The 13,148-nt window shown below is 44.4% G+C and overlaps 1 protein-coding gene across 8 annotated transcripts in view; it reads right to left on the minus strand.

Annotated features, from left to right (window-relative positions):
* The window catches only part of trps1 (trichorhinophalangeal syndrome I), a 258,868-nt gene extending 251,172 nt beyond the window's left edge, over positions 1-7,696 (minus strand). Inside the window, exons 1-2 of one of the 8 annotated variants that reach the window (XM_038809758.1) lie at positions 7,144-7,696; positions 17-951 (exon numbers count right to left, since the gene is read on the minus strand). In XM_038809758.1, the coding sequence (XP_038665686.1) occupies positions 17-949 (933 nt within the window). In that variant the 5' untranslated portion in view covers positions 950-951; positions 7,144-7,696. Of the gene's footprint in view, positions 1-16; positions 952-5,002; positions 5,024-5,231; positions 5,422-5,847; positions 6,095-6,271; positions 6,540-7,096 lie in introns of those variants that run through there. The other 7 variants (XM_038809757.1, XM_038809761.1, XM_038809759.1 and 4 more) reach the window with 7 other exon arrangements.
* Positions 7,697-13,148: the final 5,452 nt, after the last annotated feature.

The raw sequence follows: 13,148 nt of genomic DNA on the forward strand, positions 1-13,148 counted from the left end.
GGGTTGACATACTTACATGTACATCATAGGTCCCGTTTAACATGGCGGGGCGCGGAGTGCTCAGATCCTGCAACATCCCAGTGAGCAAGCCTGCGCTCCGGTTCAGCTTCTGAAAGTCTTTGGACTGGGAGAACTGCACCATGTTGTGTAAGGCGAGGATTTTGGTGTCCAGGTCGGCGTCTTGGCGGGTGCGGTTGTGCAGCCCGAGGTGGTATTTGCGGAAATGTTTGATCAAATCGGTTGGGTCGTTGCCATAATAGCCGTAACCACAAATGTTGCATTTGAAATCTTGCAGTTCTGGGGTGAGGGGCGCCTGCTCGGGGTTCTCACTCAGCTTTTCGGTTTGGGGTTGATCAAGTGCAACACTTTCCGGAAGCACCTGAGAGTTGTGTGAAGGCACCGAGCCTGGGCTTGAAGCCTGCTCTTCAGATGGGTCCCCCTCCAGCCGCTGGGCCTTCTCACGCCCACTTTGGGGCGAGCTTGGAGCTCTGTGGTTGAATTCGGAGAGGTTTGCAGAGACACTGCAGCTCCTGCCATCGCCGTCATCTGGTTCTGATCTGCAAGGAGACTTACAGGCCTCGCCGGCTCTAGCAGCAGCCTGAGATGAGAGAGCAGACATATTTCTGTCTGTCACCTCATCTTGCGGGAAGGATGGAACATTTCCTCCCTTTTTGTGGCTTTCATAATGGAAGCCATTCCCTTCGCCCAGCGCGGGCCTTTTCAAGTCGCTTTTGATGCCGGCGACGTCTGCGACACGCAGACAATGTTCCTCCTTGCTGCCTGAGTCTAATGCATCTTGCTGGTTGTTGTGTTCCTGCATGGGAGCCGGGGGTGCTGAGCACTCTGCAGCCTCCTGGGTCACGGCACTTCCTGGCTGAGAAACCTGGCAACTCTCACTTTCGCCTTGGCTCACAAGATTTCTCAGTGGCGGATTCTTTTTGCGGACCATATCTGTGGGGAAGAGAACGATACAGATGAGCAGAGACTACTGGAGGATAATAAAAAAGATCTTAACAGTTTGGAGAGAAAGCTTACCACCCCCCCCCCCCCCCCCCCCCCCCACCACCACCACCACCACCACACACAAAGTCCCTTCTATAGTTAAACGTTTGAACAGCTCACAGGCCCCTTTGCTTTATCTACATTAATAGTCCGGCCATACTTCTGGTGTATTGCCAGCTCTGCTCTAATGTCATCCTAATTCCTTCACTTTTCAAAAGTTATTGACGCTTTTTCTTGTGGTCATTTGCATATTTCTGCAGTGATGTCTTTGGGGCACAGACCCGCCCAAGTTGACACAGATGAATCTATTGTTGAGTTCAGACAGAAGGAGGTGACAGGGGAAAGGGAGTTCTTAAGCAAACATCACTGCTTCGGTCTAGCAGGAACAATTAAGCGCACCTACATCTGCTTTACTTTAAGTCTCCTTGAGAAAATGGTAATTGGAGTATCATGTACATTGCATGTAGTGTTTGTGTGTGTACTTCAACAGTAAAGGCACCCAACAATATATTAAAACTGTCACGGTAATTAAATGTTCGGTTAAAGTTCCTATCGGTAAAAGTACAGGAGCACGGCCTTCCAACATCCCTGTGTCAATTAATTAAAACCACTGTCAGTTGCAATACGAAAGTCCATATTTGTTCCAGGACTATGGGTACCTTGCAGTGGTCCTTCCGACAAAAAGTAAACAAGTAAATCAGAATGATGAGGAAGACTGATTCGTGGAGATTTTGCTATAAGAATACAGCCCTTCATCAACATGCTCCTGAACTAACAACTTTCCAAGTGTTTTGTCTCTCTTTAAGAACTGGATCCGCTCTGCCTCACTCACTGCCTGGCTCGCCAACATTTCTCTCTTGTTTCGAATGAATTGATAGAAAGGACAGACCTTGCCTCGCAAGTTTGATTTGACTCCCAGTCCCCGGCAACTAGTAGCCGATTAAGTGACAATGACTAAGATAACTAGCAGTTAACGTGTTCCAGCTGCAGTATGCAATGTGAATAGCTCAATGGAACATGTGGATAATAACTCTCTTCATTCCGAAAAGTTGGGAAGAGGGGGTGGGGTGGTGACGGAGGAATCCTCAATCTAAATAATCTACACCTTTAAACAGCGAATCCACGCTGGCTGGACCTACCTTCTTCATAAGAGATCTGACGTGGGCTTTTCAACGTTAGGTTTCTGCTTGGCAGGCACTATTTTTTGATGTAAATTCCCAGTACTGATGATATTTTGTTAACGCTGAGGAACGTTTACCAACCCGAGTATAAAATCGTCAGCCACTAAAAGGCAGCCAGGGCATTTTTTCTCTCTCTCTACATATTACGTGTCCTGACAATAAGCCAGAAACTGCAAATAAAATGGGTAACTCGGTAAAGCACAGCTCTGGAAGAACGTCACCGACCATCTGCTTGAATAAGTTTTATTAGATGACTGTGACTACCACAACACACAAAAAAGTTTCCAAGGCTCTCAAAAGACGAGTCGCTGTGAGATTGATCTGTTACCTAACACTTCAAACAAACCATCTTCCTTTCGACTATCCCACCTCGCCGAGCCCCAAAATGTGTAGATTCCACAACTTTCCGGAGTCACATTTTTATGTAGGTGGCAACAAATCCCTCCAGGTGGCCTAAACTTGAACGAATCTTCACTTCACTAGTTTGTGTGGAGCCAGGAACGACTGAAAGTCAACAGGTTTGGAGTGGCAGCCAGACTTTCTAAGTGGAAATTTACATCGTTTCGAGTCAAAACAACCCGTCTTCTTTCCGCCTTAATACCAATAATTCAATTGACAAGAACAGCCCTTAATATTCGACAGTCTTTACTTACTTGCTGTACTCTATACATTTACTGACATTGCAATAAATATATAGTCAGATCCACTTATATCCTTTCAGACGAACATGCGCATTGCTGGTTTGGCCCTGTGAGCAAACCTATAGCAAATCCAAAATTCTCTCTGGCCTGGGCACTGCCATTATAACCAGTCACATGGTAATAGTATCAACAACTAGATTGTCCACTGCAATTAAAAGCGTACAACACCACCTCCCTCTCTATGATGCACTGATATTCCCAATTTAAATATGCAAACGCAAGCGATATTAAAAAGAGCTAGTGGCCATTTACTGTACATTTCAGTAGGGGAATTCACACATCTGATTATGAATCATATAAAATATGTTTTAAAAAAAGAAGTTTACAAAGTGATTGATGCCAGATGCAAGACATGTGTGAGAGCTATCCTTCAACAAGCTATCCGAAGAGCCAGACTGTCAGTGGATCAAGCAATTAGCATTTACTACCCACGGGGAAAAATTCTATATTAGCAACCGGATTTCAATATTTCAGTCCTTCATTGTGGTTTACTTTATATTATTGCAACGCTGTGGGGCTGTACAATACAGATCTCGGTATCAAATCAATACACATTTTTGTTTATTCCACACACGCTAGATTGGCCCAGCGATGCCCGTATTCATTATCTGATCAAGCACTGTATAAACTTGCCATGAATCATAATATCAAATTACAGAATATTTCTTATAGTAGAATTATTATTGCAAACTAACCCACCTATCTATTCTTGCTGTGAACCAGGCCAGACTCTTGCTGTAATGTACCCTGGCGTAATTGGGAATTTGCCATTGAGATCGTTTCCCCTGCTCCTCAGTTGAAAACTCAGCCAGAAGTGATCACGTCTGGGAGACAAGAATCGTTAATCAACACGTGCTAGGAACTCGACTGAACAACTGCTTTCCGCAACATTTCCTGTGATAAGGACACAAAGACTTGCAAAGCGATCAGCCTTCAATAGGCTCATAGTTCATGTGAATGCAAACGTGACATTCACTTTACATAGTGAGACTTGAACAGTCCGGGCCCATTCAAGCTAGTGGACATTTTTTTCCCCTCTCCCTCTCAAGCCAGTTTCACAAAGTTCCCAATACAACTGAAAACTTTCTAAAATAAACTGACACCAGAAACGGCCTCCATTCAATGGCACCTTATAAATATTTGTCAAACTCGTATCCCATACCAACGCCTTCACAATGGCAAAACGCTCTGAGCAGTTATTTTACCGGGTTAGCCCTGCTCTTCATATGTGCCATGTACACTTATGTAACTCTTTGAGTGACAAAACGTATTTGGAGTGGCTTCGGTAAGTGATTACATCTGCCGTTCTTGTCCAACACAATAGTTGCTCTAATTGAACGCCTTCAGAAAGTGCACGAGTCGTGACAGTAACACCCAACTGTTCCAACTTCCCGATTAAGCGGACACTGCAAATCCAGCAGTCTCAGTAAGGTTTAAAACGTTTTAAGTGGCACTTTGTTTGGAGGGGGGGGGGGGGGGGGGGATAAACAGTAACAGTTTCCCAAACTCCAACTCTATCGCAATGCAGAAACCAAATATGTAGACAATCCGAGACAGGGGTTGAGGGTGTGTGTGGGTTGGGTTGGGGGGGGGGGGGTGGGGGGCAGGTGGCAAATGCGGCGATTTTATTCCCTCACATCTCGGACGAATAAGGACAAGTCAAAACAAAAGCGAGATCTGTCAAAGTTGTACTGAGATGAAACACGCCAACAATCAGCAAACAGCTACATCCAGCCCCGATCAGCAGGAAACATTTTAATAGCACTTCTAAGCGACACATCCTAAACTAACTGCCATAATAAGCCGACTTTTTTTTTACTGCTGCCACATTTTACAGAGTGTGGCTAAGAGAACGCAAACGACCCCATTCTGCCCCGTGTCAACCCTTCAAGTCAAAAGCTACAATTACTTCTGTCTGCAAGTTTCAAAGCTTGGCATTGCCCCCTCGATCACCCCCCCCCCCCCCCCCCCCCCACCACCTAAAAAAAAACTGAATGTCCCTGTCTGGAGAAGTTAAAACCAACAGAGAGGCTGGTGTCTAGCCGCATACAACAGACACAGCTCAGCACACGCACACACAGACTTTTAACACAACTTTTTAAAAAGTTTAACTCCAACCATGTTACTCCTGGGTCCGGCTGGATGGGCCGCAAATGACTTCGTCACAGTCGGAAAGACTGCAGAGGAGTGAAGTGTGTGTGTGTGGGGGGGGGGGGGGGGGGGGGGGTGGAGGGGGGGGAGTGAGCTTTCTACAGTGCCGGATTTTATATGTATATTTATCCAGGCACGGCTGAATCTGGAGAAATGGGGATGAAACCCTCCACTTAGATGCACTGCAGCGTGTTACCTCGGCCACGTCACTCACAACTTCCCTGGCGTTGCAGAGGCATTCAGAACGAGACCTTTCACTCTTGACATCTGGAACTGGAAATACACTTTCAACGCCATCCATTTCTCTTATTCCCACTTTCCCGCTAAATCGCCAGTGCAGCAGCAACAGGGGGACAAAAGGCGAACCCCGGCGAATATCTCAAACGTACTTGAAATCATCATGTGCCCCCCCCCCCCCCCCCTTCCCTGCTAAACTTGACCCTAAAGGCTACTGGAGGCTACTGTCACGTACGAGGAACCATTTCTCATGCCTGCTCGAGTGACCTCCCGACCCAACAAATACGGGAAATGGGAATGTGTGTGAAATCTGAGAAGTCTGCCTCTTTTTTTTTTGTCGAAAAAAACGGAAAGAGATCAGTTGACCGAACCAAACTGAAAGTACTACCTCAATCAATAAATTTTTAAAAAAATCTAAAGCCTGCGAGCTCTTGCTTATCCTTCCAAACACACACACGCGCACACACACAGCCTGGGCGAAGAAGAATCAAAAATCGGTAAGAGATCTTTGTTCCTTTAATCTCAGGGCTGCCTTTCGCCTACTCTCTTCCCCTCACTCTCTCTCTCTCTCTTACCTGTTGATTTGATGGCAATAATCTTTGCAGCTGGGAAGATGGTGGAGCTTTGGTGTGAGCCATGAACCGTCTGAGTTTTTTTTTGCAGAGTGAGATTTTAGAGAGAGAGAGACAGGCAGAGAGAGAGAGAGAGAGAAAGGAGAGGGGAAGGCGCAGCCTGAGCCGGTTGTTCAAACGCGCTGCTTGTGTCTGTCTGACTGGAGATTCTGTGTGTGTGTGTGTGTGTGTGTAATGTCTGTGTGTGTGTTTAATATGTCTGAGAGAAAAAAAAGGAGGGGGGGGGGGTACTCCGGCTCAATCGGGCCTTTATCACAAATGTTATCGCTTGTCAGGACCCCGACTTCAGGCATTACGTCATTCCAAGACAGCATTCAGCGCGAATACAAACAGCGGACATGCGTTTGCCGCCCCACAACACACTTACACACCAGCAATGGGCTGCGATCAGCGCCATCGGGCCTCTTCTCTCTCCCTCTCTCCACGGAAAGCAGCCTTCTTGCAATTACTTGTTTGCCTCTTTTGTGTGTGTGTGTGTGTGTGTGTGTTTGGTTTTGCTCTCTTTTCCTCTCTCTTTCTTCCCCACCTCCCCCCACACACACTTTTCCTTCATTCCCACTCGGGAAAGGGGGCGCCACACTTCTGGGGTGCTTTATTTTTAAGAGAGAGCAAGCAGGCTGACAGAAAGAGCCGGAGCTGGGCGATCTTGCAGCGCGCGCGCGCGAGAGAGAGAGAGAAGCTTGTTGGCGGGTTATCGGTGTGGAAATCACGTCTCAACAGTTGCTCATGGGGAAGATCTCGGCCACAAGAAAAGGAGCATTGTTCTCAACTTAAGCTTTTCACCTTTTCTCTCTCGCTTTTTCCGGCGAGCTGATTTCTATTTCAAATGCAAAACGGAGCTTTCTTTTTTAAAAAATATATAAATCTCCATTTCATGAATTTAAATTGGAAAAAGCCAAGTACTCAATACTTGCAACTTTAGGTATAAATATAAGCCCCGTTTAAATGCAACTTCTGATTAGATAACTTTATGCTATCGTGCCCTTTTACTGTTTTGACAAGAGTTTGAATTCTCTATAAGACTACTTCTATGGAAGGTACAAGTTCACGCGTTTGTTCTCCCTCCTCTCTTATCAAAAGTAGAGTTGATCTTATCAGGGGTTGTGCATGCTGTGATACCCCCAGTAACCCTTCGTTGCCCAGAGTATCCTGATCCGAGTTACAGATTCGCTGCAGCTTTCCAGTTACTGACCCCGGGAGGCTGAGTTTGGTCCTGGCGAGACAGCCAAGTGTCTGTACCTCAGTCTGCGTCCCGGTTCACAGGGTGTCGTGTGGGTATTACACACTTTTTCCGTCTGATGTCACTGCAGGACCCACCAGGCTTTCAAACTTCTCATCTTCCACAGCCAATGCCCCTTGCAAAATGGGACTCCACGAAATTGGGTTTTTAAGTCTTTTTTTCAAAAAAAAGATGGATTCCTGCGGAAACTCGCTTTCTTGTGATATTTTAACTTGTCAACATGTCACTTAACTCTTGAGAATTCAACTTCCTAACTGTTGAAAGTGTCCTCAAAGACCGGCGCTTGCAATCACGTCTTTTTCGCGAAGAAGTAGTTCCTATTGGACTATATGGTGTGGCGTGTTCCTCTTTTCCTTTCAGGATGTTAATCCTCCTCAGGAAGACGCTGTCACCTGGGAGTCCCGGAGATCTTTGAAGCTGTTCTGCATCCACTGATGCCAGCGACGCCCTGAATCTGCCCACGCCCTGTGCAGCTATCTTTTCGGCGTTCCCTTCGATTTTCCTTTATTTTCCATCATAAATAAACCATTCATTTCTTCTCTTCGTTCTTAAATAATATTGATTTCGACTGGAAGCTCATCCTCCCAAGTTTCCCATTCCCCCCCCCCCCATTGTCTTTCTGTTAATTATCTGCGGGCAAATTCGGGCTTGTTTAGAACAGGAAGCAAATCTGAGCTGACTGCGGTTAAAGAACTCTATGCAAATCCCTGTGACAGATGAAATTTGCTGAGTCAGTTGTTTAAAACGTATCCTCCCTTTGTAAAGAAAATGTTTTTATTCGAAATCAAAGTAAAGGATTTGATTAAAATGTGAAAGAAATCTCACTGTCACATCTGAATGTCGATTAGCAAGCAGATTAAAGGTTTGAGTATCAGCATCATAGCTTCAGCAGAATTACTCAGTTTTAACCATTCTATAACTCCGGGAGGAATCGGTGACTTTTTTTTCTTGGAATATTAAATATGGTCTGGATGAGAAGTGTTAACCTTATAGGTAATAAAGCATTAAGCCCCGTGGGCTGAAATATAAAGCAAAATTCTCTGGATGCTGGAGTTCTGAATAAATCATATTCACCTCCAAACGTTTCTCTTCATCAGACCTGTTGAATTTTTCAGCATTTTCTGTTTTAATATAAATTTGTGGACTGGTTGTCCTCTTAAATTTAATTATTTTCACACAAATGCAGAATGGAAACTCCTAATTTGTTTGTGTTGATGGTGCTATTTTTGGATTAAATGTGAATGCTGCAACTTGCTCTACTGTATCTGAAAAATAGCAAGATAAACCCATGCATAGATACAAATAAACAAATTAGCCCAGACCTTCCGATCTCCCTCTCAATGGACAGAGGCCAAACATACCTTAGACCCTAGAAGATGCACTGTGAGATCCTTCGGAGGTCCCAACAGAAGGACTCCGTTGGAATTGTCAGTGAAGTTTGAACACTGAATTGGAGTTGGAGACCTCAGATGGTTTCCACTTAGTTACCTGATTAGTTACCCAGGAAACGGTAGACATAAAATCCCTAGTCTATCTGTTGGGTAACCATACAATTGATTGTCGCCAATCATAAGAATGTAAGAATAGGAGCAGGAGTAGGCAATTCAGTCCCTCGAACCCGCAATCATGGCTGATCTCCTCTCAGACTCAACAACGCTTTCCTACCCGTTTTCCACAACCCTTCAACCCGTTACTAATTAAAAGTCTGTCAATCTTCTCCTTAAACTTAGTCAATGTCTCAGCATCCACTGCATTGTGGGATAGAGAATTCCACTGATTCATGACCATTTGGAAGAAGTAATTTCTCCTCATGTCTGTTTTAAATCTGCTACCCCTTATGCTAAAACTATGACCTCTCATTTTAGGTTGCCCTACAAGAGGAAGCATCTGCTCTGTCTTAATTTTGTTAAAACCTTTTATCATCTTATATACCTCAATTAGATCTCCTCTCATTCTTCTAAACTTGAGAGAGTATAGGCCTTAACTGCTTGTTCTCTCTACATAAAACAACAACCCGCCCCATCTCTGAAATCAATCTAGTGAACATCCTCTGAACTGTCTCAAATGCAATTAACATCCCTCCTCAAATAAGGGGACCAAAACTATAAGCAATACTCCAGGTGCGGTCTCACCAATGCCTTGTACAGTTGCAGCAACAATCCCATACATTAATTCTCTATTGATTTAGCTATAAAGGCCAAATTCTATGTGCCTTCCTTAATACCTGCTGTACTAGTTTTCTGCGATTCATGCACGAGGACACACAGATCCCTCTGCACAAAAGCACTCTGAAGTTTCTCTCCATTTAGATAATAAATCATTCACACTGACCCCTGACCTGACTTTCCCCCCCCACCCAGCTCCCTCACGACCCCCCTCTCCCCATCACCCACCACCCATAGAAGCCATACTAACCTGATGAGCCCCGCCACCTGACACCCCACCCGACACCCTGACTGCTCCCTGATCTGACCTGACTAGCCACTGACCTGCCAACCCCTCTCAAACTGACTCAACCCAATTATCCTCAGTCCACTTACTGAATCACACACCTGCCCCTCTGCCATCCTCCACAACTGCTTCACTCCCTGCCTGCCACCATGCCATCTTTCAAACCTACCACCCTACCCACCTACTACACTACCACCTCACCCACTGCTGCCATGCCATCCTACCCACCTACCACCCACCTATCCCATTACTGAATATATTATCTTATCTATTTACCTTATCACCCTACCTCCTCACCCACCCTATCCCCTTACCTTTTCATTGCCTTACCCACCTTACCCCCATATCTTGGCCATCCTACCCCCTTATCCACGTACCTTCTCTCCAGAGCTTTTCAGGGGCTGGTTTAGCACATGGCTAAATCGCTGGCTTTGAAAGCAGACCAAGGCAGGCCAGCAGCACGGTTCAATTCCCGTACCAGCCTTCCTGAACAGGCGCCGGAATGTGGCGACCAGGGGCTTTTCACAGTAAATCCATTTGAAGCCTATAAACGATTATAGTGGCAATAAATGATTTTCATTTCATTTCAATGAAGCTGTGGGACATTAAAACTCTTTACTTACCAGAATACAGCAGCTAGTGCTGTAAAAAAGGACATGGTTTCTGTGCCAATTCTCTCCACTTCTCCCTCCAAGGATTACTGCACTGAGTCAGTGCTGCAGGATCCTCCATCGAAAGGCTGGAAATTCAGAGGAAGGTAAATGTGTAATTGTTGTCTGATCAGGGTTGGAAATAGGGGGCGGTATTCTCCATCAGCGAACGGCAGAATCGGGAAATGCGATTGGGCAGAGAATTGGTTTTGATGCCAAAATCGTAGCAGCCGCCAGTTCCATGCCAAATCGCAATTCTCCGTCACCTCGACAGTGGCATCTATGCGTTCCAGAATACACGTAGAGTAAACGCCATTGGCATATTATAGCCGGCCTGACCCGGTATTTTCTGAGCCCTCCGCGATCCTCTGCCTCCACTGGGGTGAATTCCAAAGGCAACGTTCACTTGTGTTTTAGAAATCATGAATTAGGTGCCATAGCTGCTGAGGGTGGGGGGGTTACGGAAAGTGTCCAACAACGCCACAGTTTGTTGTCAGTTGTGCCGCTGGCCAGGGGGGCTTCTGCCAGGGTCAGGGGGAGTAGCAGCAATTGCCCAGGAGGTGAGCTGTATGGTTGGGATGGACGGGCATGGAGCACCATTGCCATGGCTTGCAAGGCATGCAACTGCACATGCCACTGACTGCCCACCAGTGGCGGACTGGCCAGGGTGTCAGCTTGCCCGATGGCAAGTGGGCCCCCTATATCAAATAAAAATGCAATAAAGAAACAAACACAGACAACTGTTTTAGTAATAAAAAGGAATAAGAAAAAAAAAGAGAACAGGACACAAATAAGCAGTGCATGAAAAGGAACGAAGCAGGGGAGGTAGTGGAAGGATGTGGAATAGGGGTGGCCCGGGTCGGGCATAATTAAGGAAATTCCATGTTTTCAGCAAGAGTGTGTGAATTTAAAGATAAAGTTACAATTCGTGATTTGAGATGGTCGGCAACTTCAAAGGATATCAAGCAGTAGTCTTGGTTCAGCCGGTACATCGGTCCGGGGCCCGGAGAGCCAAGAAGGTGAATCTCTGAAGGGCCCTTAAAAATTATAATTAATTAGATAAATAAATCTCCAACTTCTTTCCTGAGATTTGTATTCTAACTTAATAAAATATAATTGTTTTTAAAAAGAGCAATACCAAATAAAAATGCAATAAAGAAACAAACAAATAATCACTCAGTGTATGAAGGAACGAAGCAGTATTAAACAAATGTGAAAAGGAGTGGAGGGGGTGGGTGGGGGGCTGGTTCACCCGGGTCGGACATAGTTGGAAATCCACGTTTTCAGCAAGAGTGTGTGAATTTAAAGATAAAGTTACGGTTCGTGATTTGAGATGGTCGGCAACTTGAAAGGATATCAAGCAGTACATAGGGTCGTGAGGTCACCAAAAAGGAGAAGCGGTACCTTTGACCGTGAATCATGAGGTCAAAGATATTGAAGTGATAAGCCATGATCGGTAAACTCAAAGGGTTGCGACTTGTAACACTACACTGGTATCAAACTGGACATGTTAACTTTGGTCGTGGGATTGACCCGCAAAAATGTTTATCTGATAGCACAGATGGTCATGGCCAGTATAATGGTTTACAAAGTAAAATTGCTGATGTGGCTGATCAACATGTTCATATATGGTGCTATGCCCATGTCTTGAATTTGGTGATAACTGAAACAACAAAATGTTGTGTGCCTGCAGTTTCTTTTTTCAATTTGCTCCGGAATATTGCAACTTTTGTGAAAGCATCATACAAGAGAATGGCTGTATGGATAGAAGTTGTTGGAAAACATCTAGGACAAGAAAAAATGAAACGATTAAAGCTAATTGGTGAGACCAGATGGTCAGGAAAATCCAATGCAGCAACAACTATATTTGGACGTTTTGATGATGCCGCTGCCAGTACTTTCGTAAATCTATTGACATGCTTATCAATGATACAAGATTCAGAAAAGTTTGATGCAAAAACAAAACATGAAGCAAATGTTTTACTTCAAAGTCTTCTAAAGTTTGAAACCATATTGACAGCATTTACTTACTTGTATATATTTGAAACTACAACCCCGTTATCAAGTTATCTACAGACAAGTGGTTTAGATATGTTTACTGCATGGAGTTTGGTAGATTCAGCTACAACAAAGTTGAAGGAACAGACAAGAACATTTGATAACGTTCACAGCAAGGCTTTGGAATTTGTAAATAAATGTAATGACACGATTTCACAGATGAATATGGATGAAAATCAAACATTGGAAATTGATGCATTGGAAACAGCATTGCCAGTTAAGAGGCAGAGGAAGAAGAAAAGAATGGTAGATGAGCTTATTGATGATGAAAGAAATTCCTCAGATTCTCCAGCTGATTTTCGAGTAAATTTGCTTAACCTAATAATGGATCGCATTGTCCAGTCACTAGAATCACGCTTTGTACAACACAAACAGTTGTATAAAGATTTGTCCTGCTTGGACCCAGCAAAGTTTAAAACTATTGCAGAGAAGGGCCTTGAAGATGAAGCATTGGAAGTATTATTAAGCTGTTTCCACAAATCAGCAAAGATCAAGTAATATTGGAATTGTTTTCTTTTGCTTCAAACTTTGATATATTAAAGCTATTGCTTAATGATGGTGAGAATATGGATTCCAGTTGCAACAATTGTAAAATTTGCAGCACGTGCCCATCGTGTGTACTAAAAATTCTGGCATCCAACAGACTTCATGACAAGGCATATGATAACCTATTATGAACTTTATAAAGTAATCTGCACACTATCAGTTACTCAAGTCCAATGTGAGAGAACATTTTCAAAGCTAAAGATCATAAAGACAAGGTTAAGAAATTCGCTGTCTGAGGAGAATTTGGAATCATACATGTTGCTATCCATTGAAAAGGAATTGTTAGATGAATTGGATGC

The sequence above is a fragment of the Scyliorhinus canicula genome, chromosome 10, assembly GCF_902713615.1.
Source record: "Scyliorhinus canicula chromosome 10, sScyCan1.1, whole genome shotgun sequence".
Lineage (NCBI taxonomy): Eukaryota > Metazoa > Chordata > Chondrichthyes > Carcharhiniformes > Scyliorhinidae > Scyliorhinus > Scyliorhinus canicula.